Below are 27,433 nucleotides of genomic sequence, written 5' to 3'. Positions count from 1 at the left end.
GGGCCGGGCCGGGGGCTGCTGTGCGTGGCACGGGAGCATGTGCGTGTAAATCCTTTCCATGCAGACCCTAGCCCGGGGAGGAGAGCGCTGCCCCCGCGTCTGCCCCCGGCCGCGGGTCCGGAGGGGCTCGGCAGGGCAGGGCCGGCCCCGCTTCTGGGAGAGCCCCGCGGTGGGGAAAGATCGGGGACAGCCGGGAGGCGGCGGGATGGGAGAGCAGCGGGAGGGGAGGGATGAGGGTTGCGGGAGGAGAAGGGGAGGGGACAGCCAGGAGCCTGGGTGGGGTGCGGGGGGACAGCGGAGATAATAAAGCCGGGGAGAAGGGGTAGACGGAAGAGCGGAGCCGGGGAGAGCTGGACGAGCGGGGATGGGGCCGAGGGCGTGAGCGGGGCCGCGGGGCGGCCGTGCCCGGCGGGGCGATGCTGCCCGGGCGGCGGCGGCGGCGGCTCTGAGCGGGCGTCGCCATGGGCTGCGGGGGCAGCCGGGCCGACGCCATCGAGCCCCGCTACTACGAGAGCTGGACGCGGGAGACCGAGTCCACCTGGCTGACCAACACGGACTCCGAGAGCCCGCCGCAGGAGGGCGGCAGCGCCGAGGGCCCCGGCCGGGAGCAGGGCGGCCCTCGCCCCGGTGAGTGCGGGGAGGCGGGCGGGCACCGCGGGGAGGGGAGCGGCGGCGACACCGTGTGTGTGCGCCTACACACTGTGTGTGTGCACCTACACATCCTGTGTGTGCACCTACACATCCTGTGTGTGCACCTATACACCGTGTGTGTGCACCTACACACCGTGTGTGTGCACCTACACATCCTGTGTGTGCACCTACACATCCTGTGTGTGCACCTACACACCCTGTGTGTGTGCACCTACACACCGTGTGTGTGCACGTACACATCCTGTGTATGTACCTACAAGCTGTGTACGCACCTGCAGATCCTGTGTGTGCACCGACACCCGCCGTGTGCGCACCGGCCCCCGCTGTATATTCCCGTACACACTCGGTGTGTGTGTGCATGCAGCGGGGTGTACCCGTGTTCCTGCTGGGAGAAGAGCGTACCCCGCCGCTCCAGCCCCTCCGCCGGGAAATGCAGGCGCTCGAAGCTGCTCGGAGCGCCCGGAGCCTCTGCCCGGCCCGGCCCTCCCAGAGCGGCCCCGGGAGCGGGCAGAGTCGGGAGCGGCCCCGGGAGCGGCCCCATGCGCTCCGGGCTCTGGGCTACCGGAGCCGGCTCGGGCTCTCGAGACCCCCTCACGGCCGTGCTCGGCTGCGAGCGAGAGCGTACAGACGCCGTCAACTGTGGAGCAATGTTATCAGAGGGAAGAGAACTCGGTCCTTGAGGCTCTTGAGGTTCTACCCATACGTGGCTTTTTATTTTACGAGACAAGTAACTTAGGAAATAAATTGAAATTAAGGAAGAGGCAGCTTTCTTCCATACTACCTCTGATGCCTTCTGTTATACAGGAAGTTGACCATAGGGTTGGATAGAAGCAGACCTGTAAGTTTGAATTTCCCAGTTCTTGTCAGTATGCTACATCCCCAGTTGTGCACCTGAGGTGTTACAGAAGGGGCAGATATGAGAGAGGGATTGAGGAGCTCTGATCTGATGTGCAGTTTAAATTGATGTAAGAATTATTGTGTATTGCAGCAGTATCTAGAAATCTCAGCTTAAGCCCAGAAATTCATTGCGCTAGATGTTGTACAAATGGTTGCTGCCCAGAATAATTACAATTTCCATGTAAAGCAGTAAATGCCTATAGGTGTCGGATCTCAAGATCTCAGTCCTGAGATGCTGAGCCTCCGAGACCACCTTGGGGGGCTCGGGAGTCCTGGAATGTTGCCAGAAGTGTCTGGTGGCTGGACTTTGGTCCTACACAGGAGACGACAAGGATGAGGGCTTCACAGGGTGAATGGTGAAGGGATTAGTTAATTAGAGGGTGAGAAACAGGGTTTAGGATTTTTGTACAGGGGGGTTTAGAGGAGTAAGATGGAGGAATTGGGGTGTGTCCTGTCCTTCTTCTTCTTCCTCTTCTCCTCCATCTTCTTTGGCCACGGTGGCATTCTTGGATTGGTTATTACTGAGAGTACACCGAGTTATAAGAATAGATGGTATTGGGGAAAAATGATAAATATTGTATACGTAACAAGGGGTATAAAGATACGTGGCGGTCCGGGGGACGGGACAGTGTGCCCATGGCTGACTGCTGTGCAGATCTCTGGTGGCTGAAAGAACATCTTTTAGATAAACAATTAATAAACATAAAACCAGAAAGAAGAACTGAAGCCTCTTCTCGTCCTTCGATACGCGGGCTGCCCCAAGGCCACCCCGGGCCTTTCCAGGCCTCTCAAACAGCCGAGATAAACCGGACATATAGGCAGGTTCAGATGTAAATAAGTAGTTTTACAGCCTTTGTAGAAAGTAACAAATCATCAGGAAGAAATTATGAAAGTGCAGGAGTGATAATTCACAAAGGTGGGCATCACAGGCCAGCTGGAATAGGGAGACCAAAACTCTCTGCTGACCCAAATATGACAGAGAGAGAGAAGTCACAAAGGGTCTACGTTGTGCTCCTAAAGGCTAAAGAAAGACTCTGCAGTAGTCACATGGGAAACCATGAGAATTTGAAGGTGAATGAGTCTATAAGATACCATATTAAAGAAGATTAGATAAGAAATTTAAAGAAGCTCAAGATGATGCTGAGCAGTAACTTCAAATTGTAGGTAAGTGTTGTCTCCAGCAGTGAAAGCTAAACAGAGTGTTAGCTTTTTACCCACACTTACCATTATCTTAGCCATGTTTACTTGGAGTTGTGCCTAATCATAAACAGAAGCTAGACAGTTCAAGATCTGACTCTGAACAGGAGGTAATAAAGAGGTAGATCAGTAAGTATTCTTCTAGAAACATGGGGTAATTGGCTTTGTGTTTGGAGATGAGAATACCAGAGATAAGGAGAAGAGAACAACACTCGAGACCAGCAGAGACTGATGAGGGCATGAAACACTTTACAAGACAACCTTGCAGAAGAAATCAGAAGGAAAGTGATGAGGAAAGGACAGAGTAGAAGCAAAAACAATTCACTCTTCAACAGAGATTCACTCTTCAACAGGGCTGTGGTGGCAGCAGTTTAAGGAGCCTGAGGAACACACATTGCTCCCAGTTAGTGCCTCAAAATTCATAAAGTACTTCAGGGAGAGCTGCTGTAGGGTAAGGTTTGAGGTAGGGAAGGAAAAGGGATAAGGAGAGGTACTCCAGGGACAATAACAGTACTTTAAGTGAATTTACAGATGAAAGGGAGAGGAAGGAGCAATTGGAGGGGCAAATGGGGTAAAATATGGATTTAAGACATGAAGAGGAATACGTGACTTTATTGTGAGAACTGAAAACTACCTCAGAGTGAGAGACAAACAGGAAGGGTAAGGGAGGGGACAAGAGCAGGATGGGAGAGATGGGGAAATGGGAGATGGCACTGGCACAAGGCAAGGCAGGAAGGAGCTGTAACTGGGACACAGAAAGGGAGGAGGCAGCCAGGCAAGGGGGCACCAACCAAACGAGGTTGGGGAAAGAGGATGAAGTTCTTCTCTGTCATTTTTCATTTGGAACAAACTGGTGAAATTCTGTGAAGAGAGAGACATTGAGATAGGATGAAAGAAATGTTTGGGGAAAAAAAAAATTGGGAAAAGACAAAAGCAGTATGATTGCCAACATATCTCAGTTGTAGAAAAAACAGCAGAATTGCACATCAAAATGTAAAAAGGAGTAAATCACTCAGGGATGACAGAATGTTGTGCATACAGAACCAGAGAGTGTAGCAGTGAGGAAAGTAACTCCCATACATTAATCTTAGTAATTTCATACCACCACAAATTTCATCATATGCTTCTCTTTTTTCATCCAGCGTATTCAGCTTTCTATGCTTGCTTTCATTGGAATTATATGTATTTCTGTAGCCAAATGTTTGTACCTTTACCAAAGCATTTTGAAAGCTTAAATATTATTAAATTAATAGGAAAGTATTGAGTTTTTTTTATAATTTTCTTATTTGCTTTTTTATTTTTCCAATTTCAATTGATCCCTTCTTAGACTATTTGTTAATTCCCCTACTTTATTTTTTACATCCATTTCTATAAAGTGTATATTAATCTCCCTATTTTTAAAGGAAGACATAGAGGCCAGTATTACTTGCTATAACATACCTGAAATAAGAGAGATGGTCTTAGGTTCATGAGAAGTGACTTAGGGGATGAGAAGTCACCAACAGACGTAAATATAGGTGCTTCTAACTTATATAGTAATGTGTATTATGTAACTTGATAGCATTGCAGTACTCTGCTGAGGCTTTGGCAATGAGGAACAGGGCAACCAGGTATGGATGAGGAGGGACAGAAAAGTAATAACTCCATGAAGCACTGTAGGTGCTGGAATTGAAAGGCATTTTCTGGAAAATAAGTGTACATACTGTTCATAGGATGAGTGGCTTCTGTGAGGGAGAAAAAAAGGAAAGAATCACAATGAGCCCTTAGAATAAAGCCATTTCTTGGAAGAACATCCATTGCTATGTGAGCAAAGAACTTTTCACAGGACTGAGCTACTGCGTAGGCTATAGCTGGGGGAAATAATAGGCTGCATTTCTGCTTAGTAACCGTTCCTTGATCCTTGCAACTCTTTGCACAAATTGCTTTCTCTTTAGAGGGTCTGATTCAGCTAAGTGGAACTGTTAGCAAAGTAATGACTTTCAGAGGAAGTAATAATCTGTGGGTACAGATGAGTCCCCAGGGCAGCCACCATGGGTTGCACGCAAACCACGGCGAAAAGGTTGAATTCACAAAAAGCACACAAAAACTCTCAAGTATTTTGGAACATGCTTGCACAACCTGTTATGCTATGTTGGGATAACTTGCTGAAATGTAGATGTAGATGTGGATGTAGATGTAGATGTATATCCTACATATTTAAGATGTATACTTTATTGCCAGAAGCCAGAACTGTAAATGTACTCTATGAACACATTCAATATGAACAAAAAAAATTAATGTTGTTTGTTTTACAGCAGGTTAAAAGCCATCTTATTTCTACTTCTTTCTATTTTCACTGATAAGGTTAGCTGCTGTATTCAATTATTTTTCTTTATTATACCTGAAAGTCCCTCAGAATGGATATGGGTCATTGTCTTGTGGTCAGAGAGACTTTACAATCCATTTACCCCACGGGCTGCAAGTGCCTTAAGACAGGATCTCTCCTCACTGTTTTTCCACAGCAACCATCACAGTAAGACCCCAGTCTTTAATAGGGACTGTTATTGAAATGCGAATAAAAGTAATTAATTTTTAAATGATGTAGCGACCAAGTAAAAAATAATTCTCTTGTCTTAGAATGGAAAAGCTGAACACGGATTGCCTCAGGGCTGACTTGTTCCTCAGCTATTAAATTACTTGTTGATTTTTTATCATGACGTCACCCACAGTATCAGCTAAAAAAATTGCTTTTTATTCTTTGAACTTTACACTTTTTCCTTAGTGAAGTAGTTTTTTTTTTCCTGAAGCATATTAAAGAAAACATTATCCATATTTCACACAGACTCACCTAATGCACTCAGAAGGACAGCTTGCCCACGGCATCAGCAAACAGAACTGCAGTAAGTGGTCTGCCAGGAATGAAACCTGCAATTTAGGATCAATGAAGACATTTGCAGAACAGCTATGAAATGGGAGGGCAATCGACTCCTTTGTATAATAAATAGAGAGAATCAGAGGAATACAGGGGAAATGTTATCACTGTCTAGCAGTCTGGCTGGCTAACAGTTTATCTTGCACAATTGCCCCGACATGCCTGTGTGTTTGTGAGTGATTCGTGCCCTGCTCTCTGGGGCTCAGTGCTGGCTCCCGCCGCTGCTCCGCTGCTCCCGGGTGGCTGACAGCTCCGGGTGTTTCATGGACCGGGCTCGTCACTGCAGCTCGGCTTTGGCCGGGCCTCAGGATGCTGAATGCGGCGTTTCAGGGACAGCCTTTGGCGGGGAAGTTCTGGCCCGTCCGTTTTGGGCGGCGTGCGGCGGGGGCTGCGAGCAGCCGGGCCGGGCTGTGCCGTGCCAGGGCAGCCGCAGCAGGGCCGTGCCGGGGCAGCCGCAGCCGGGCCGGGCTGTGCCGTGCCAGGGCAGCCGCAGCAGGGCCGTGCCGGGGCAGCCGCAGCTGGGCCGGGCCGTGCCGTGCCGGGGCAGCCGCAGCAGGGCCGGGCTGTGCCAGCTCCGGTTTCCGTGACAACGGGACGATGCTGGCTCGGACCGCGCTGCCGTCATCCGCTCCCGCCCTCGCCAGGTGCACGTAAAGTCAAGAGCTCCACAGACATAAATAAGCAAACATCAGGTTGTCAATTAAGAAGCCGGTGCAGCAGAGTGTTTTTCGTGAACTGGGCTGCAGAGAAGTGTTTAATAAACCATGTGTTTTAGGTCAAGAGACAAAAATGGAGCAGTGCATTACATAGGAATATCAGGATCTCTTTGTGCTCTTATGCCCTTATGTTCTTTTATTAATGAGTTGTTTCAAAATCCGGTATGTTTAATAAACAACTATAGCAGTGATTCTGATGTGATATTTTCAGGAGATAGCCTTATTACAGTTCAGAATTACGGTGAAAGTGAATAAATGCAGTTCTTCTGGACTGTAGACGTATTGCAGCCATTCCCTTTCCATGTTAGTCCAGACCCTGGGTATAATAATGTGTTGTGTTTGTGTGGCAATGTTTTGTAGTGGGAGCAGGGTACAGGGTTGGTGTCAGTGAGAAGCTGCCAGAAGCTTTCCCCATGTCCTAAGGAGCCAGGCAACTCCAAGATGGACCCAGCACTGGCCAAGGCTTAGCTCATCAGCAGTCAGGGGGACACCTTTGGGATATATTTAAGAAGTAATGGGGAGAAGAACCTGCAGAAGAGCAGCTGGAGAGAGGACAGAGGAGAGAGAATGTGTGAGAGCAGTGCCTTTGCCATTTCCCATTCAACACACTGTTGTGGGTTTACCTGGGCCAGATGTCAGGCACTCCCTCACTCCCCTCCCAGCTGGGCAGAGGAGAGAAAATTCAATAAAGGGTTCATGGGTTGAGATGAGGACTGGGAGAGAGATCACTCATTAAATACTGTCCCTGGCAAAACAGGCTTAACTTAGCAATATGAAATGAATTTACTGCACTAACAAAATCAGAGCAGGATAATGAGAAGTAAAATAAGCCCTCCTTCCCAGCTCTACCTCCTCCCCCAGTGGCTCAAGGAGGCAGGGAATGGAGTTTATGGTCAGTTCATCACCTGAGGCTTCTCGTGCTGCTCAGGGAGAAGGGGGGTGTCCCTTTTACAGGAGACAGTTCTCCATGAACCTCTCCAAAGTGAGTCCATTGGAGCAGCAGCTCTGTGTGAACAGCTGCAGGGTGAGTCCATCCCATGGGCAGCTGTGCTCCCAGCACTGCTGCAGTGTGGGTCACCCTGCCATGGGTGCAGCCCTCCAAGGACAGCTGCTCCAGCCTGGGGGCAGGGCCCCTCTGCCCTGGCTCTTCCACAGGGCCACAGCCTCCTCCAGGCATCCACAGCTCCAGTGAGGGTCTCATCCACAGCTGTGGGTGGACCTCTGCATCCCTTTGGACCACAACAGGCTGCAGGGCACAGCTGCCTCACTGTGGGCTGCACCAAGGGCTGCAGAGGAATCTCAGCTCCGGTGCCTGGAGCACCTCCTGCCCCTCCTTCTCTGCTGACCTTGGTGCCTGCAGGGTTGTTCCTCTCACGTGTTCTCACTCTGCTCTTCTCTGGCAGGAAAATTACACTCCACTACAACTTTTGTTTGGATTTTCTTGTACAGTAATCATATACTTGGGGTTTGCTTGGTGCAGAAGGTGATCAAGGATTACAGTGTTGGCCTAAACCACTATTTGTTGCTCCACAAGAGATCACTGAATTTATTGGAAAAAATCAGACTCAGATGATAAATACAGCTTTTTGTAATGACCATATTTTTCAGCCCAACCCTAGCTGTTAATGCTTCCATTCCACACATTTTCACCTTTGCTGTATTTGATAGTGCAATAATGGTTTCATTTCACATTTCAGTTATAAAATGGCACCAATACTTATTTGCCCCATCAGATTATGCTAAGCAATCTACCCCACCACCTCTGGAAGTATTTTTAAATTAATTGATTTTTAATAAATATTGACTGCCATAAAAAAAGGATGCATCCATAGATAGCAGAACTTAAGTAAAAGTGTCAAAGGTAATTGAGAGATGAGAAATTTTTTTCTATGACCCTTCAGCTTGCTATTCTGTGAGGTATATCAGACCCAATTGCTGGGAAAACTTCAATGTTGTTTGAGAGTAGGTGGTTCTGATACTGCATGAAGCCTCCTGAGCAGTCCTGGTGTCTCAGGGGGAGCAGCCAGGTCCCAGCCCTGTGACAGAAGGGAGGGCAGGGGCAGGACAGGGCTCTCCAGGTGCTTCCTCCTTCCCCAGCAGCCTCTTCATTGCACTGTCTGCTCTGTGATTTTCTCAAATCTCTGCAAGAGTTGTAATGCCGGCCAACCTAAACTGTGATCATCTTGGCACAAAACCTCTCAGGCTTTGATTAGCATCCATTCAGTGAGTGGCCAACAGCCTTGATAAACCCTCCCTACAGTCTAAAGCAGACCTGCTAGGATTGATCTCCCACAGTTTACCCCATTATAATAATTTACCCACTGATAAAGTAAATTCACTGAAAATGTCACGTACAGGATTGAATTACATGAAAGACTTTCCCAGCTGTCACAGCACCAGGAAGCAGAAAGGCTGTTGAGCATCAATAGAGATGATTTGCAGGAAGATGAACTGGAACCATCTCTCCAAATTGCTTCCCTGTGAAAAAAACCCCTCTTTTTTGCAGCACTGAAATCTTTAAAGGCAAAAATATTCTTAGTTGTTGAGAGCCAAAGGTCTGTCATTAACAAAAGGAAGGGATTTTACTCTGTCTCTGCAGCAGGTGGTGGGGAGGAGGGATGGTGAGAGAGTGCCTGAAAGGGTTTGAGCAGGAAACCTGAGTCGTGGTTTTGTCAATGGCAGATCCTGCCTGCAAAATGCTGAGAAGGAAATTGCTCTGCAAAATTACTCTTTTTGTGGAAACAGCACTCTTTGCCCCATCCCAGCCTTTATATCCTGATTCAGGACATTTAAAAATTGTTTTTTCTTTTCCCTGGGAGTGTATTTACACTTTACAGATAGTCCTAATTCTGCATTTTCCAGTTTAGAAATGTAGAATTCGCAGCAAAAATTTAAAAATTTTATTAGATTTAAGGAAAGATTCCTGCCAGTCTCAAAGCAGAAGAGCAATGTATTGCATACAGGAAACACAGTTCAGAATGCAGTTTGCCTTGTTGTTCATTGATTAAAATTTCCAAAATTTCCACATAAAGCACATATGGCAATAGTTCAGCATTGAAGTGGCCAAAATCTCTTTTTCTTGAACTGTAATCAGTTCTCAAAATATATCTCTTCATAGAAACAGAAATGGTATTGCTAGTTCCAGCTTTTTTTCCCTGAGATGTTCCTGCAGTTTAGAACAGATTCCAGTTAAAAGAAATCTGGGATTGAAAGTTGGGGTTTATCTTCAATTGAATCTGTAATATTTAAGACTCAGGAACAGAATGCTCAAAGCCAGCAGTTTGCTGTAAGGCTTTCTGTATGACCTGCACCCAGCACCCCTCCTTTCTGTTGCACAGGAGCAGATCTCTGGCTCTGGTGAGTGGGTCCATTTTTCAGCAGCTGTCTCACATGAAACAAGGGCCTTGGTCCTTTGCTGTGCACAAAGAAATAATGCAATGAGGCAATTTTATCTTCTGATGAATACATTACAAAATAAAACACCAGTCTGCTTCCCTAGACTGCCACAATGCCTTTTCTGTTCTGTTTAGGAAAAACACAGGTTAAAAGTAAGTGAAAGAGGCAGATGAAGGAGTGGTGTTTTACCAACTGACATGGACAGCTGGAGGCTGTGAGCCAGGACTTTACTTTTTAAGTTTTTCCTGAGTTCACTGACCCCTCTGCATTGCTGTTTGCTTAACTGAGCCTCACATTTGAAGCAGCTGATTAAAACAAAGCAATGTTGAGCCTCCTCCTGGCTCCATCTCCTCTTGGGAGATGGAAGATTTAGGCTAGCTGGTCCAGATGCATGCTAGCTACTGGAGAGAAAAATAACCAGCCCATTCTTCATTGACTGACAGAAATATTTTGATTGTGGGTTTTTTAACCAATTTCCAAACAGTGTTTATAGTTGTGTTTCTGTCTCTGTACATTTTGCCTGGATATTGTCCTCATGTTGCACTTTTCATTTTAGTAAACTGTTAGCATTTCCCATGTGGGCCATCAGAATTGTTTCAAGCACTTGCAGTACTAAAAGCATGAATATCTGACATTTGCACAATGCTGATGCCTGAATGCTTTCTGAGTGTTTACACTGTGTGTGGAAAAGATGGAAAAATGCAATGGATTTGTCTAGAAGATTGTTGATGGCTGATGGCATGAAGTTTTAATGTAGCTCCTGCCTTCATTTTAGAGTGAACATAAATGTGAGTGATGACTTTTTCACATGCATACAGATGCATTAAAGCCAGAGCACTTTATGATCACAGTTACACTGGTTAAGTTAGCAGTATCCTTCTGTATATTTATGCTGTAAGGCTGGGAATGGCACCAGGCCATACAGCCCACTGGGCTTCCCTGAGGTAATTCCCACAAGGAACACACCTTTGGAACATTGAGACTGAATTTCCAGCTTTCCAGTGGTTGACATTTTGCCTAAGCCTTTGCAAATTATCCCAGTAGTCAATCACTATTTTAAAAAATAAATGTGTGCTGCAGTGTTGTGTGTCCCCAGGACAAGGTGAGAGATGAGAATTGAGTCCAAGTTCTCAGAAGGCTGATATATTTATTATTATATTATATTATATTATGTCATGTCATGTCATGTCATGTCATGTCATGTCATGTCATGTCATGTCACTAAAGAAAGAAAAAGGAGACCTCAGAAGGCTAGACAAGAATGATAATAAAACCTGTGAGTGATCAGAGAGTCCAACACAGCAGGACTGGGATTGGTCATGAAGTAAAAATAATTCACATGGAACCAATCAAAGATGCACCTGTTGGTAAGCAACCTCCAAACCACATTCCAAGCAATCAGATAATTATTGTTTACATTTTGTTTCTGTGGCTTCTCAGCTTCTCAGGAGAAAAATCCTGGCAAAGGGATTTTTCAGAAAATATCATGGTGACAAATGTGCAAGGTACTACTTGGAATGTTTAACTTCAATTCCAGCTGCTGAACCTTGGTAAGCAAAAGTGGGGATTCATTTCAGCTCATGTTTCATGTACCTTTAAATGCTTTTCTTGAGGATTTCTGTTTAGTCTGCCTAATACTTTTGCTGCTCCTCAGTGTGATTAAGTGAAATGATGAATTTCGCTCATCATAAAACTCCAGGTGTGTTAAGCTAAGTAATGGGACTGATAGTAATGCTTTCCATGTCCATGTTGGAAATTAGTCTAGACCATAATGAGAGATGTTTCATTCCCACATCCCAAAGGAGAAGGAAAGCCTGGGTAAAGGAGAGGGAGGGAAGGAGCCTGTGAGCACCCACAGCTGTGGGCACTGCTCACAACAGGGTGGGCACTGCGGTGGGAAGGGAGACTGAGGGAGGGCCAGCAGCCTGCTGCTTGTTTCCCATGTCACACAGGGCTCTCCTGTGAGGAAAACTTCTTTCCTGGCATTTTAAGGAAAGGTTTAGACAGGAACTGAGCCAAAAGCCCGCACTTTGGGAAAACAGGCTGATTTGTCATAATCAAGGTATTGTGCATGGAGTATATAATTTTTAACATGTACTTTTCATGGGCTTTACTGAAACACAGCCAGTATATTTGCATGTGGAAAAGCAAGTACCCCCACTGTCTATCCTTCTAAAATCCAGTACCATTTGCTATTTTGTGTTAGTTTTTCAGGTTGGAGGAAGGAGTGATCTGTTTCTGGCACATCATGTGGCACTAGTTAGTTGCTTAATCCATTCTGTGTTATTTTTCCCAGGCAAAAGATGTATTCAGCTGTTAAGGTCTTCCAAAATGTTGCTGATGCTTATTCCAAAATATAGTGAAAATTTGTTTCTTCTATCTTGCTCCAGTTATCAAAATTTGTACCTTCATGCATTAAACTCTGTTGTCTTTCTGGTGTAAAGTCCTTGCCTAGCACCATGTTTACCTTTTCTATCTTCCCTTGATTGTCAAGCCAATTCCCTTTAATTCATCTTCTGGACTCTATTTGCCATGAAGAACCTTTTGTCTGGAGCTTTGAAATGATCACATATTTGTTAAAGAGTGTTGCAGTATGCTTTTCCTATTTGGAATAAATATAAATTTTTATATTCACCTTTATTTCACAGACATGGTTGCAACACAATTAAATTTGTTTGCAAGACAGTTGTTCTGTGATTCTGTATCCCCATTTGAAATTGAAATATACCAGTATGCACAGATTTAGCATGTACTTGTGACTTTAGGCCATGCAGGTGATATCAAGGTTTGCAGCTGGAGAGTTTGTTTGTGCTTTAGGATGAGCTCACTTGAAATAAGCTTCCCCCTGTGAGTGTGGAGGGAGGCTCAGAGCTCCTGGCTGCCTCCCCACACCAGCCCTGTGCCTGGAGACAGCTGGGGAGAGACCCCCAAAATGTGTGGAAAGTAGAAATGTGTTTGTTGTATTTTGCTTCACTGTCTAAAATTCATATCATATTAGAGTTCAGAGAAATCATTCTGGATACTCTGAATGTCTGGGAAGAAAATTTATTGCATTATTGTATTTACTGATACAAAACATTTTTTCGGGATAATATTTTCCTGCTGCAGTAGGACATCCCTCTGTAAATCTGGATCCTTCATCCTAGCTCACAAACCCACTCTCTGCTATGTGTCAAAGTTTCTAAATTGTTTCATGTTAGGTAAAAGAGCTATTGCATATTTCCTGAGCATCTGGCTTCATCTCTGAGGCTACTGCTTTGGAGGAAATGACTTAAACCTGACTTTTGTCACAGTCCTCACTCCATTTTTTATTGGATCCTTGCTATGTCTGGTTTTTGCAGCCAAAGTGTGCACCAGCCCTCAGGCCTGCAGATGCGTGGCTTTCCCAAAAATATATAGTTTCAAATCAGGAAAATAGGTAGAGAAAGCAAATGTTTCACTGCTTTCTGTGCTGATTATCACTCTAACATTAAAATCAAGAAACTTGATGATGATTGCAAGCTCATATTTCCTCTGGAAGTGCCTGCATGTGGTGATAATGCTTTCCATTTTTCTTCCCTGTGAGCTTTCTCAGAGTCCATCTTTACAGTGCAGCACCTTTTTAGGCAGGCACTTTGTAAACCAGCATCTTATGCATTATACATGAGATAACAGTGCTGATAAATAAAAAAGGGTGTTGCTGAACTAGAAAATGGAACTCTACTGGTTTGTTCATAGTCAGTTCCAAAGGTATAAATTCAGCTAATCAAAAGCTACCTGCTTTAAACAAATGTATGCTTGTTGTTCCATAACAGAACACCTGAGAGCAGAGGGGTCTCCTGGGTACGGGGTCAGACCCAGAGCAGGTTTGGGTCAGAATTCATGTCCTGCTTTAAGATGAAGTGGAAGAATACTGTGGCAAACACACATGGAATGATTTTCTCCACAAATAGTTGATTGTTCTGGCTAAGATTAACTTTGTCTCCTTACTGCAAGGCTTCATACCCTGCCCAAACTTCTCAACAGCATTAACTACTGCAGCATCGCTGATTTTCTTAGTCACAGAAATGTTCAGGTCACCTTGAACCCTGCTAAGATTTACTCTTTGGATTAAGCCTGTGCAGGAGATCCAGGCAGACCTACCTATGTGTTATTTGTGGTTTGAGAAGTTTCCTGTGGTCCTGATATTTTAGGGCTACAGAATTGTTCCCCCTAGATCTCTTTTGTGTCTCTCTGTGCCAGATGTCAATCCATGACATTACTTTGCTTTTCAGACCAGTTTTACATTCAAAACCTTAATAAATTAGGTTATTTCCCCCCTTTGCACATCATCTTTGCACAAAGGTGATACAAAAATATTCATACAAAACTGGTTAGAAAGAGTTAAGAGTAAAAATTTCCTCTCTTTTTTATGAAATACTGTTATTGAATAATTTGAATTCTTAGATGTAACTAGGCTCTATGAAGAACTAGAGCAGCATGTATACAATGTTTCCCTTAGGTTTTCACTAGTGTTGTCCTTATAATAAAAGAAACCAGAAAAAATAAGAAATACAGGTCTAATGTCTTAAATTTTCATTCTGAATTTGACATTTTCACTAACTTCTCTGTGATGAACACCCTATTTACTAAAATAATTATTTTCAAAGCCTTCTTAGGCAGCTCCCTCCCCAGGTAAATGGTGTGGGGGGAGGTTTAGAGCTATATGATTTAAACATTTTGAATGGACATAAACTTGCAAGTCCGTGAGCAATCTTTCAGACTGCAATTTTAAATAGCTCCTAAACCACAAAATTGGGATGATGCTATCTGACATTTATGAAAACTCATTCAAAATTTTAAAATTATCATGTTTGTTTTGTTTTATTGGAGAACTCACCAAGCAAAGCTGCTTTCAGCTGCTTGTTCTGATTCCTGCGCTACCTCCCAAGTTGTGCCAGTCTGACTGCTTGCATCATTGGGGGAAGAATAAAGTCTAGGATTGATTTCAGTTTGAAATAACCCTTTTCCCCCCTGATGCTGCTGAAAAAAGCATTTGTCAAGCCCCAGCCTAAGGGATTTCTATTGGCATGGTAAGAAAGGCAAGACTTAGTGTGCCTGTGCAGGCCAGCAAGCAGAGGGGAAGATGGTAAACGCTGTCATGGGAGGACTTTAGGCACACTTTGTGCTGGAAAGGTAGACTTGGATTCATGAATTTATGAGCAATGGGGCTGCTGCAGAGCTGTTCTCCCTGTGGCCATTGACACACAACTCGTGTGTGTGTGTTCCTTCCAAATAAGCCTGATTACATGCAGTGAAATACCTGTCCCCTGTCCTCCATTCCTCCCCACACAGGGAGCAGCCTGGCACTCCCGAAACCCCAACCAGCCATTCCCAAAGGAAGGGTCCCCATCACATTCATGGGCATTTGATAATCACCCAGAAACTCAGCTTTGGGAATGGAACCTTGAGAATATGGCAGCCTTGCCAGTTCATTTGAAAGTAAAACGTGCATTTGACAGAGCATTGAGGTGGGATCTGCTGTTTCCCCTGGCCTAAAGAGGCCCACAGACTTTTGGCAGGGGTGCCATGAATGAGAAGATGAGAATGAAAACAGCATTACTGAACCCGTTCATTCAGATGTTTATAGTGATTTAACAACACTGATGTAAAGTGAAGCTCTACCATGAAAGACCAAGGAAATTATTTACCAAACCCCTACTGTGAGGATGGTAAATATCTCAACAGTTTGCTTGTTTTAAACCACAGTGAGGTTTAAAATTACTATTGCCACCCTGCTGGCTTTTAAATTCCAATAGTACATAAGAGAGTTAACTCTTCACTTTTGTGTACTGTGGCAAATCCTAAAGAGCTATGCAAAAATATTTGCTATTTTAAAAGCAACCCTGTGTTCCTCATCCTTTTTAAACATCATCTCTGTTTTGCAATCATCATTTTGTGTTATGTATCTAATCTATAAAATAGGTATTGCTTTATGGATTGCCAACAAATCTCATGCTCTTAACAGCACTGCTTATGTATGCTCACTGTAATTTCTTCTTGGTGTTCATACATAATGCGCAAGTCACTGAAGCCTCTAAGCTGTTGCCCACTGTCTAAATCATCTATTTGCCAATGAAAATGAATTCTAAAATAGTTCCTTTACTTCAAAACAGCAAGCATATTACAGTATAAAATAAAAAATCTTTTTGCCTAGTATTGGTGATCACTAGGTCATCCATATAAAAATATAGTAGTGATAGTGGAAGGCTCAATACTGATACTTGGTTTATATTTGACAAGTATTGCAAAAAAAGTCACACCCCTGCAACACAGGATGCAGCAAGTATGCTCAGGCTGCAAACTAACAGAGACAAAAAATGATCCAGATATACATTTTCAGGATTGAGATTTTCCATCTGCCTCTGGAAATGGATTAATGTAAGAAAAATTTTTCTGTGCAAGACCAAAAGATGCAACACAATCTGATAAATGAACAATTGGACTTAATAACAAAATGGCTTTTTAGCTGACAGATGTTTCACCAGACAATTTAGTCAGAGACCAGATGGCCAAAGAGATACAGGGTGGAAAGTAATTTCATAGGATGACTCCACAGAAGGAAAAACTCATCATTTGGAAGTTTGAAATGTCAAAGACTCAATTAATGGAATTAGTGAGTAATTCCTGTGCAGTTTGCCTGCTGAAAGCTCTGCTCAAGCTGGTTCTCAGCGCTCCACTGCAAGGCGGAGCAGTGAGCTCCTGGCTGGAGCTCTGACTCACAGTGGCTCGCTGCCTCTCCATCTCCCTCCCTGACAGCTGCTTTTGTCTGCAACACCAGTCTGTGCCACTCACTGCTCTGCACCAAGGCATTGGTGCCTCTCCTCTGCTCCTGCGGAGTGACAGGGAGAGGTGAGGCCTAAAACACAGCTAGGAGGGGAATTTTGGGAGATGCAGGAGAGGTGAAGTTTACTGTTGCCTTACTGATGTTGCATCTAAACTTGGACACAAGAACGACACCAGTTTTTATATCTAGCAGAAAAGCAGTTTTCAAAGATAGAAGTATTTTTAAAAAAAATAAATTATAGTATTTTCAACTTTCAGTTCAAATATTTTCAATCAAAACCTACATGACAGCATTATTAGTTACCACTACAAGTTGAAGTGTCTTTGGAATACTCTGCCTCCATCTTCTGACTGCTCAGGGAAATGCAGTGACTAGTTTGTAGTCAGACATTAACTCACAGAATCATAGAATGGCTTGAGTCAGAAGAGATCTTAAAGACCTTTTATTCACAAAATTTTATATCTTTTCAAGACCAAAGCTTTGAATATTAGGGTGAAACTTTATTGAATTCAGTAATTTCCTTTGCTAGCTAATACTGACAAATGTTGCTTTCTACTGAAAAATCATCTTTTCTTACAGATTTCTGAAAAAGAATTCACGACTTTGCTTCATTTTTAATAATCTTTAACACAGCACTTGAATTCCTGCCTGATTAATGTAAAAGGTCTTGATGACACAATGTCACTTCATACAGCCATCGCTTGTCATTGTTTTCCCACATACTTTTTCACATATAGTGTCTGTGACTCCTTAATTTTTCTAGGTTTGATACCTGCATTGCCAGTGAGTAAATTTGCCTTCTTTGTTTCTCTTTTAACATAAAGCTCTTCATAAATAAGCTTGACAAAAACTAAACTGAGAGCAAGTCATGCATCCCACTTACTCCTTGTATTTGGATTTCTGACCCATTGTTGCAACCAGATGTTGAGTGCTCTGCACCCACCATAAATGACAAGTGTTTTTTGTTAATGCAGTAAGATGGGAAAATTCATATATGCTGTCCAATATCACATTGTACAATTCATGTGTATCCACACAGCTAGAGCACAAAGCAAATTACTCACTTATTTGATGGCTGATAGGCAAAGCAACATGAAATAATTTTTTTCTAAATTTCTCAACTTCAAATGAAAAAAATATTCAAAGCAAGGCCATGCATAGAGCAGCCTTTCATCCATATTGGTATCATCTGCCATGCTCACACCTAACCCCTTCATTTCCCAGAACTGGAACAGATCTAAGGGGGCCTTCTCTGGGTCTTAAGTTCAACTCTTGCTCATGCAAGGAGGTGTGTGTGTAGAGAGGCCAGTGGACACCTGCAGGTGACAAAAATCCACTGACATACTGCTCTCATTGAATGTTTTCCCAAGATTTCCTGAGCCAATGGTTCCCAGAGCAGTGGACCATAGGAAAAAGGCCAAATGATGTAAAATGTGAGGATGAAGATGCCACAGGGAGGTGGACTGCTCTCACTGGGTACTGTACCACACCTTGTATCACTGACACCACCACAAAATGAGGCAAAACAGGGGCACCCCAGAGCCAGCTCAAACTGCTCCTCAGTATTAACTGCCCAATTCCATGTGTCCCTGCTAGGTCTTCTGGAGGATGGCAAATTGGCTCACACAGGGGTACCTACAGCATCAGCCACAGCTGGAATGCTGAATGCTGAGAAGAGGAGCAACTGTGGCTCTCAGTGTGCAAACCCCATGGTCCACAACATGGGAGCTACAGCACAGAGACAGAATGGCTTCAGGACCACTGAGGTATGAGAATTATGGTCACTATTGCCCAGCACTAGCTTCAACCAGGTCTAAGTTACTTTTGTGACAGCTTTTCTCTTTGCAGTGAAACTGTATTCAGTGTCTTGAGGTATGAGAAAACTGTGCCAGGCTGCACTACAGGCATGTTTGAGCTGAGCACCTCTGGCAATGCTTCATGCCTGAACAGCCACAGAATTGATGTTTTATTTGTCAATCAGTGTAACACACACTTGCTACAGGAAAAAAAAGCCCCCATGCTCATTTCTTTCCAACTCAGTCCAGCTGTGGCATGTATCATACAAACTACTTAGATTAATTATCTGAAAAGGAACATGTTTTCCCTTAATTGCTGTTCTGCTTAAAATATGTGCACTGCATGAACCCTGGTTCATTCAAAGCTGGACAGGAAGCTTGAAAAAGTCAGTGGGTGTCTTTTCAGTAACTTCAGTAGGCTTTGGATCAGATTCTCCCCCTTTTCCCCCTGACTTATGTGCTGTGTACATTGTATACATTATAAGGACAAGGTTTGGGGCTATACCAAAATCCAGCCTTCTCCTGCCACAGCTGCCTACCCACCCACCTGCCTCCTACAGCCTTCCTTCTACTCCTGCCCTGTTTGCACAGCAGCTGCTGAGCTGCTGCAGACTAAAGACAGCCAAAATCTATGGCTGGTTTACTGCTTCCTTGGTTTCTCATATGAGATGGTGTTAACTAAAAATTTGGGGAAGGAAGGCTTCCTTGTCTTTTGGGTTGTCTGCAGATGTAGCAGATAAAGTCCTTTACATGGCCCTTGGCATTTCTGGGGGAATCTCAATTTCTACTTTGAGAAGTGCTTGCCATGCTGCTGTTGCTGCTTCCCCTACTTTTTCAGGGGAGTCTCCTCTTGCTACAATATAATGGAATTTCACATCTGGGGAGAGGGAGACTGTAAAGGTTTGGCAATCACAGAATGTGCAGTCATGGGTGAGTGTTTAAATCCCTGTGAGAATCTGTCAAAAGTACACTGCACTTCCTTCTGGGTGAGCATGAATTGAGCCTTGAGGTATTCCCAGAGTGGAATCATAAATAACATCTTTTATGTCCAGTTTTGCCCTCTGTGAATAGGTTGCTCCCTGAATTTGCATTACAGTTCCACAAAATTTGGCACAGCAGTAGTTAAAGGGTTAATACTGGCATTCAGTCTCCTGCAGACAATGGTGAGTGGCCACTGTCCCCTCAGCTTTTCACCATTCTCCAAGGGATAAAATTGGTTTTCTTATCTGTACAATGCTGGCTGGAATGGCAGCCCTCTTAAGCATAATTTTTACCTTTTCTTCCAGTTTTTGCTTTATCTCCTTTTCTTTCTGCAACTGTTTGTGCAGCTGCTCAGTTTCCAAAGATAGTAACAATTCAGTTGTTTTTCTGCCCTCTATTTCCTCTCTGATTTTGTTTCACACTGCTGTGTTTTTTTCCTACCTAAATTCTACAATAATTGTCTTTCCCTATGCTCTGTTGAAGCGAACAGAACCTTAAAATTATCTTTCTCAGTTATAAGCTTGTTATTGGGTTTCCAATCTTTCTTTTATTTCCCTCTCAAAAGCCAGTGATGACTTTAATATTCCATTTTCTGATTTCAAAGCAACATGTTCTGTATATATTTGAGGGAAGGACCTTTAATTCCCTTTTGCATGTAAGATAAGTGAGTCTCCAATACTGCATAAATAATTGCTTTGTATTTCCAGAATTTTTGGGCCCATTTCTTTCCTAACTGGGAAGGAGCACATTCATACTTCTGTAACTGTTTATCCATGGCAATCCTGCTGATTACACCAATTCTTCTGTCACATAAAAAATCAGAAAGGCAAACTCCCCCCTTGCTTTCTGTGTTGTCTGCAGATGTAGTGGGCCTGGGGGCCCTCCCTTCCTCACTCAGTATTGTCTGCCTGTCTGAGATCCTGGGAGACCTTCACAGCCAATATTTCAGAGTAAGCACTCTGGCACTCTGAGCCTGGGGAGGTGCCAGAGGCACAGAGGGGTGGCACAGTAATTCTGGTCAGGAGTGCAGTCCCTGCTGCAGAACTGACGTGCATTGCACTGTGAGTCTGGGCAAACGCAGTAAGACTCCACATCCACAAACAGGGCAATTTCTTGCCTCTTGGACACAGTAAGGTCCACAAACTGCTGTTGATAAATGCACTGACATCAGAATGCATAAGCAATGGTATTACTGTGGAATAAAGCTTACCTGACAGGAGTCCCCATGGGGGAGGAGAGGGTACAGCCTGTTGAGCATCCCAGGACACAAAGGAAAAGTCTCCTCTGACTTCCCTCCCCTGTTAAGTCATATTTATATTGTTCTCTTCAAGGATGGGGGAAGAAGTTTCAGTTGACATAATTTTGCACTTAAATGGAGTTTGAGTAGCTTTATATACATGTAAAGGTTGTACAGGTTTTACTTTGCTAGCATACAACATGGGGCATGAAAAGGAAGATGTATTTTTAAGTTCAAGCAAATTTCAGCTTTTGGTCACCATTTGGGTCATTCCTTCAGCTTAAGTCCTGTTAGGTGTGTTGTTTTAAACAGAGAATGACTGCAACACTTCTGTGCAATTCCATCCTTTGTTTCTTGCCTCTCTCAGACATGAACAAGCTCCCCTGGTGTCTCTGCTCCTCAGGCTTGCACAGTTGGTTGAATTACTGCCAGTGTGGGCACTCCTCCTCGTTGAGCTTTGTCTTTTGACATTTTTCCACAGAAAGTGCCTCAGCACAGCATGTGGCAGAACAGCTGCACCCACCCCATCAGAAGCTGTCCCATCTTGAGAGTCACATCCTTAAACCAAGGGGTCTGAGCAAACGAAAAAGGGAATTTGGATTGAACGTCACCTTGCATTTGCCAACACGCAACACATGTAAATCAGATAATAATACAATGGAGCTATAAAATAGATAGACATGTACATCAGTACCTGTCTATTTTTTTTATAGCTCCATTGTACTATTATCTTTTGTATTGCTATAGTACATAGATATTCCCAGCTGACATAAAAGATACTGTATCTTTTCATCAGATACTGCTGTATCTTTTCATGAGATACTGCACCTCCAGGTGGACAGGGGCACATCCACAGCAGCATGACATCTAGAGCCATGGGATTTTTGTAAATGAAAACCCCAAATGCTTGTCCTAGCCACTAGCCCACAGAGAAATCTTAATTGGTGACGTTGGATATGGTCAAAGAGAACTACACAATTATCAATCCAATTTGAAAAAGACTTGGTCACAATTTATAATTACAGTTTGCACCTGTCCTACTGTTAGAGAAAATTGTCTTATTTTGTAATTGAATGGAAAATTACTTCTGTATTGCACTTAGTAGGAAGTACGGGCAAATTCCCACAACATATTAATCATGTGAGTGTTGACTGTGATGGTACTACTCAGTGAAGTGTGGGTTCCTGCCCTGAGGCCCCTCCATGACTTTGAAGATACCCTCCTGCATTTTCTAGCTGAGATACATTCAGTAACACGTATCTCTGCTGCTGCAGCTCAGTGCAAAACAATTTCTGATAATAACTAAAGCATTTACATTATTCTCCACATCCAATGCAGGTACATAAGATGTTGTTTAAACTTCTTTTAGTAAAAAAAGAAATATATATGCCTAGAGAGAAAGAGTAGTATCTAATTTAGGCTCCAGCTCTGGTCTGCCATTCTGCATCTCTGTTTTTCCACTTTTAGGGAACCATAAGGTGAGCATATAATGTGAACACCTTAAGTTTAGATGCCTAGAGTTGAAAAGGTGATTTTCCCCTGCAGCTCAAAATGTACCCATTTTATCTCCCTGAGCATTCACATTTAATAGAGTTTTCCTTTTGTCTCGACATGCTGTGGAATACAGTGCAATGCAGCACATGGTGCCCTTGCAAGGCTTGGGTTGTGCCATCAGCCTGTGGGCTAGCAGGGGATAAATCATGTCACCTCTTTGTTTTTCACTTTTTCCAACATCAAGCTCTAAAGCACCATCTGCCTTATCCCTTGATACCTGGTTATGACAGGGTACAGTTTGTGCTGTTGAAGGGGAAAAGGTTTGACACCGACTGAGTCAGAGAAATTTTATTATACTCTCATGACTGTAACGTCAAAACAAATTAGAAGTAAAAGATGATGATGATGGTGGTAATAAAGAAAGGAGTGGTAATGCCAGTGAAGGTAACAGGTTGGTCAGATATCCCCCCAAAGAAAAGGTGGTACCCAGATTATATTCCTGACTGACAATAATCTGGTTTGATTCTCATTGTAATCTTTGGCAAGGAGTTGCATGAGCAGCAGCACAGGGGGAGCAAATGGCAAAGGAGCTGGTGTATTCAGGCTGCAGAAATGTGAAATAATACACAGCAACAAATTAACTCCAGATGTTTCTCTGTGATATATATGAACCTTCCATTTATGTCAATGGCTGAACTTTATCAGATGTTATTTTACCTGGCACTCTTACCATGTAAATAATGCCTAATTTACCTGGCATTCCTTACAGTGACAAATAGTCTCATAGAACACTGGCAATGCAATAATCAAACCCACCTAACCCAGCTATGTGTCTCTATCAGCCCAGATCTGGGTACACTTTATTAGACCTATCCAGTTTCCTGTGCATTATGGTGTGTTGCTTATGGCAACAAGCAGTCTGGGAGATGGAAAAGTACAAATTTAAATTAGGGATGCACTTGCATGCCTCGGACAGACTGACTTTTTTGAATATTGAAAATAAACTGATGAATCTCTGAAAGGTATATATTGTGCTTGGATCTTGTATGCAGGCAGAAGTGGTAATTTAAAACTATATTTTCACATCAGAAACATAAAATCAAGTACAGAAAATTCAAGCTCAGCTAATGATGCACTATTCACAGGGATATGAAAAGGAATCTCTAATTTTCACTTCTGGACTGAAACCAGATTTATTTGCTCTGCCTTTACAGTACACACATGCAGAGATGATAATTATAGGCAAGAGTGTTGATCCAAAGCCTACTGACATCCACTGCCTTTGCAGCAGATAAAAGCTTGTGTCCACGCTGAATGAGACAGTTGCTCTGCACCACAGTGCTGTGAGAAGGATGCTGGAGACATTCTGTTTATTACATAGAACTGTTTTTGTAAATTAGGGGTTAATCACCAGTGACTCTTTCTGCTGTCATTGTGGAACTCACTGTACTGTTTAAAACTCTCACAGAGTAAATGGGACACACAGAAAACGTCCACACAAGAAGTCGCCATTAACGTTACAAAAGGCATCAGACAAAGTGACAGAAGAAAAACAAAGAATTGTGCCAATTAATGAAGAAAATTGCAGGTGAGGATGGACTTAACAAAGCTTCACTGCACTTTAAATGTCAGTTCACTGAAGACATGAAGATCTCCAGGTGTTCCAGGTTGAATACAGCAGGCAGCTGCTACTGAGTGCCTCCAGAAGCAGGTCTTGTGGAAACCAGCTGCAAGCACCGTGGACATTACAGTGTTTGTCTAAAGACAGACATAGTCATTTGTCTAAAGCAGTGGCACTGCACAGACGTACACATAAAATCCATTATATTTGTTTTTTACTGACTTTCATGTTATCCCTTGTGTATGTCCTGTTCCACATTGCTATTAAGATGAGGCTGGATAATAAGGGGTACAGCTCATCACAATTAAAACCAGGAAATGAACAAATGAATCTGAATTTTTAGTCATAAAGTTGTTTTGAGTGTGGACATTTAAACCCAGGGCTCATTTAAAGCACTCACATATTTTAAAACACAAGCCCAGACATCTCAAGAAAGTGAGACTAAAGTCTAGTCTTCCACTAAATCTCTTTTCAATTATATATATAGGTTAAATATAGTTAAGTCATACAGTAATGTTTTTATATAGTAAATGTTCAATTACTTAGTTTTAATTTATTGTTTGTATTGACATAATTTTGGTCTTAAAAATAGTAACTTTCATATTGATCAGCCTTACTTGAAGGTCCTAGTCTCAACTAGTAAGTAGAGTTGTGGCTACTTGGTTGTTTTATAAATGCCCCTTTGATTATGTTGGAGCCCAGTCTGCCTAGGAAAAAAGTTACCATTAATATTACAAGAAAATAACCACAATCTTTAAAGTCATATTCTAATGTCAGTTCAAAAAAGTTAACTTTCTTTGATAAGATATAATAAATTCACTGTGCTGAACTTATTTAATACATTGTGAGCATACCGTGCCACAGTACTCTATGATTACAATAAATATATATCTAAAAAGAATATAAATGTTCAGTATAGTAAAGTCTAGGAATTAATTCAACATATTACTTCTTAATATGGAAGTAATAATATATAATCTCTGTGAGTTTGCATGTTTATGAAGATAAAATAGGTAAATTTATTTGCCTCCTCCATCAGACATATATCCATAATATACATCCATATATATGTATATATATATATATGGATGTATATTAGTATCCTTAAAGAGCCATTCAAAAGAACTGTTCAAAACAAGCATAAAAGAATAGAATTGTGAACTGAACCCTAGTTTATTCTGTATTAGGATCATTTTAATAGCCTGCTGCTTATGTGTGTGAGTTACTTTCCTTGTTGTACAACAAGTCTATGCAATAGGATTTGTTTATTAATTACTCCAACAAAAAGGCAAACTGGAATCCAGAGTTAGAGCCAGAATTTTGCATACCATAGCATATTCTGAAAGGATTTACTGTCAGAGAGAGTGCAGTATAAATTTATATGATACAAGAAAGCTACAGAAAGTGATTAATGATCCTGATGTGTTTAAGGATAAACAGGATTTTGAAGGAAGGCAAAAGGGAAGGTTTGTTGGGTAAGAAGCTGTTCCAGCGATTGTGGCCTTGGGTGGATACCACATTAGAGTGAGTAGATGCAAGAACAAAGGAGTCCTGGCAGTGAGAGTCTTTATTAGCTAAGGAATTATTTAGTGAGGATTGCTGAGCAGATGTGTCACACGGCTCGGGTCACAGCACAGGAGGAAGCCCATGAGCTGCACATGAGGCAGCCCTGGCTCATGCCAGCAGCCATCAGGGAGACAGCTCCTGAGCCTTCTATTCCCAGCATGAGCTGTGACAGGATGCTTTGCAGGAGAGGGCCTTGGTACACAATTATCTGGGCAACAGCACAGACCTTGCTGCCCACATCTCCCATCAGGGAAGCAGCTGCAAAGTGCTGGATGCTGCCTGCCCTGGCCTGCTCATGATAATGTTCCTGAGCTACTCCAAGATCCCCTAAACCTGTTTGTATCCTGAAACTTAACTTTATGACATTCAAAGATTGGATCCAACTTCTGTGGCAAAAGCCATGTTTAGTAATAAGCAATTTTATCCACACTCCCCATGTAATACATTACTGTTCTCATTCATTAGGCATTAGTAACTGAAAAGAAATTACATTATGTCCTAGGTGGCTTCTTAGTGTTTGATGTGCAAGCTTCCAATGACCTTAATAAAACTAAGAGCGTGTTGTGGATATGTAGATCTTGCTTCTGTACACAGATTGGGATGTACTTATGTTTACTTTCCTTCTACTAGAGATCACCACAAGTAGAAACAACCAATTTATAAAATAATACCCCACTCTGTATAATTAGGGTGACAGAATCTAGTGTATACCACTTTAGACAATTTAAAGTCCTCATAATAGATTCCCATGTTAGTTTTAGTGGAAGAAGCAAGCCCAAAGGATCATCTGGACATTTTCACTCCAGTGGCCTTCCTAGAAATGAAGAATCTTATTTACAGGGTCTGTTCTTTGAGCATCATCTTTCAAATATAAATGACTCAAAGACATCAAATAAAATAACCATGTTAAAAGACGTGGACTTTCAGATGAAGGACCTGTGGGCATGTCTGTCTTATATGTCAGGATTTTTTAAATGTAATTTTCCCCAAAAAGGCATTATTGCCACATAATTTATTTGATATCCCTTGGCTGCCCGTGAAGATTTCTACAGGCACACTGAAACAACACACTTTCTGCTGGAGTGATTTGCCAACAGATGGTGAGTTCTTATGATTTATCTAAGTTCAGATTTTAAACAGAAAGGAACTTTGTCACATTTCCACAATTCTAAGATAATATATACATAGGATTTTCCTATATATCTTGATAGATCTTCTTCCACTATGTGAGAAATGGAATCATTCAAAAGCAAGAGGATATTGTCTAAAGAGAGAGGATTTACAGTTACCAATTCATCATGAGGCAAATTAATGTTCACAAAGACTCAGTACAGCTTTATCTTGCACTATTCCTTCATCTTCTCCCTTATGATTCCTTAATGTATTTCATAATTTCAGCATCACTGTAGGACACTGAAGGAAGACACACAATTTTAATGTGTGACTGAAATGATTTTGTACTGACATAAATAGGAAACTATAATTATTGTGTAAGCAATATATGAGTACTGCATTAAACATGCATTCTTGTTAGTAGAATTACTGAGATTTCATAAAAACCAGGACACAGGTAGTTTTGATCTTCCTAGTATGCTCATATACATATTTATTTGTGCATGTCTCTGCATGTGTATATTGTAATGTCTCTAGTGTGTACTTCTGCACTTCAGGCACATTTTTTTGAGAACCTTTAATTTCTGTTTGTAATTCTGATACCCAAGTGTAAAATATTTTACTGTTTGAACTGAAATTTGTTTTACATGCTTTATGAAAAGAATGAGATATATCATCTGTGCGCAGAAATGGTATTTGAAAAAGCAGGCTTAGTTTTATTTACAAATACATCTAAATTCAAACTAGACTAACGGGAACATTTTTGTACTCTCTACAGATTAATGAAGATTGACCTTAAATTTGAAAATAAAATAAAGAACATTTTTAAAGTGTCTGTTTATTACTCCACTTATTTCACATTTCTGTGTTTGTGGTTGGGCTTTTAAAGCTGAGATCGAAGAGGGCAAAGGTGTAATGAATGGCACATCTGCTATTCATGGAATCAGAATATTTCTGTATCTGATGTCCTCAGGCTGTGGCTCATGGACTGTTTGGCCATTTGAAAGAAGGCAAAATATATATATTCCCATAAGAAATTGGTGTATTTGCCA

General features: G+C 42.4%; 2 protein-coding genes across 2 annotated transcripts in view; both read left to right on the top strand.

Moving 5' to 3' along the window:
• Window positions 1-281: 281 nt before the first annotated feature.
• Window positions 282-27,216, top strand: BAALC (BAALC binder of MAP3K1 and KLF4). Its single transcript, XM_064706393.1, has 3 exons — window positions 282-627; window positions 18,170-18,339; window positions 23,550-27,216. The coding sequence occupies exons 1-3, from the start codon at window positions 462-464 to the stop codon at window positions 23,652-23,654; spliced, it is 441 nt and encodes a 146-aa protein (XP_064562463.1). The 5' UTR covers window positions 282-461; the 3' UTR covers window positions 23,655-27,216.
• The window catches only part of FZD6 (frizzled class receptor 6), a 67,624-nt gene continuing 40,748 nt past the window's right edge, over window positions 558-27,433 (top strand). The window contains exon 1 of the mRNA XM_064706389.1: window positions 558-627. The gene's annotated coding sequence lies outside the window, so the exon portion shown is untranslated. The remainder of the gene's footprint in view (window positions 628-27,433) is intronic.

This window comes from Zonotrichia leucophrys, chromosome 2, assembly GCF_028769735.1.
Source record: "Zonotrichia leucophrys gambelii isolate GWCS_2022_RI chromosome 2, RI_Zleu_2.0, whole genome shotgun sequence".
NCBI lineage: Eukaryota > Metazoa > Chordata > Aves > Passeriformes > Passerellidae > Zonotrichia > Zonotrichia leucophrys.
The sequence above is the reverse complement of the archived record's forward strand: the minus strand, read 5'-3'. Positions and strand labels throughout refer to the sequence as shown.

What these genes read in the sequence shown, in the direction of transcription:
- BAALC (XM_064706393.1), top strand. Translation starts at nt 462, where the DNA reads ATGGGCTGCGGGGGCAGCCGGGCCGACGCCATCGAGCCCCGCTACTAC. An exon ending in GCAGGGCGGCCCTCGCCCCG is followed by an intron (nt 628 to 18,169) that starts GTGAGTGCGGGG and finishes TGTCCCTGCTAG; the next exon opens with GTCTTCTGGAGGATGGCAAA. An exon ending in ATGGCTTCAGGACCACTGAG is followed by an intron (nt 18,340 to 23,549) that starts GTATGAGAATTA and finishes AAACTCTCACAG; the next exon opens with AGTAAATGGGACACACAGAA.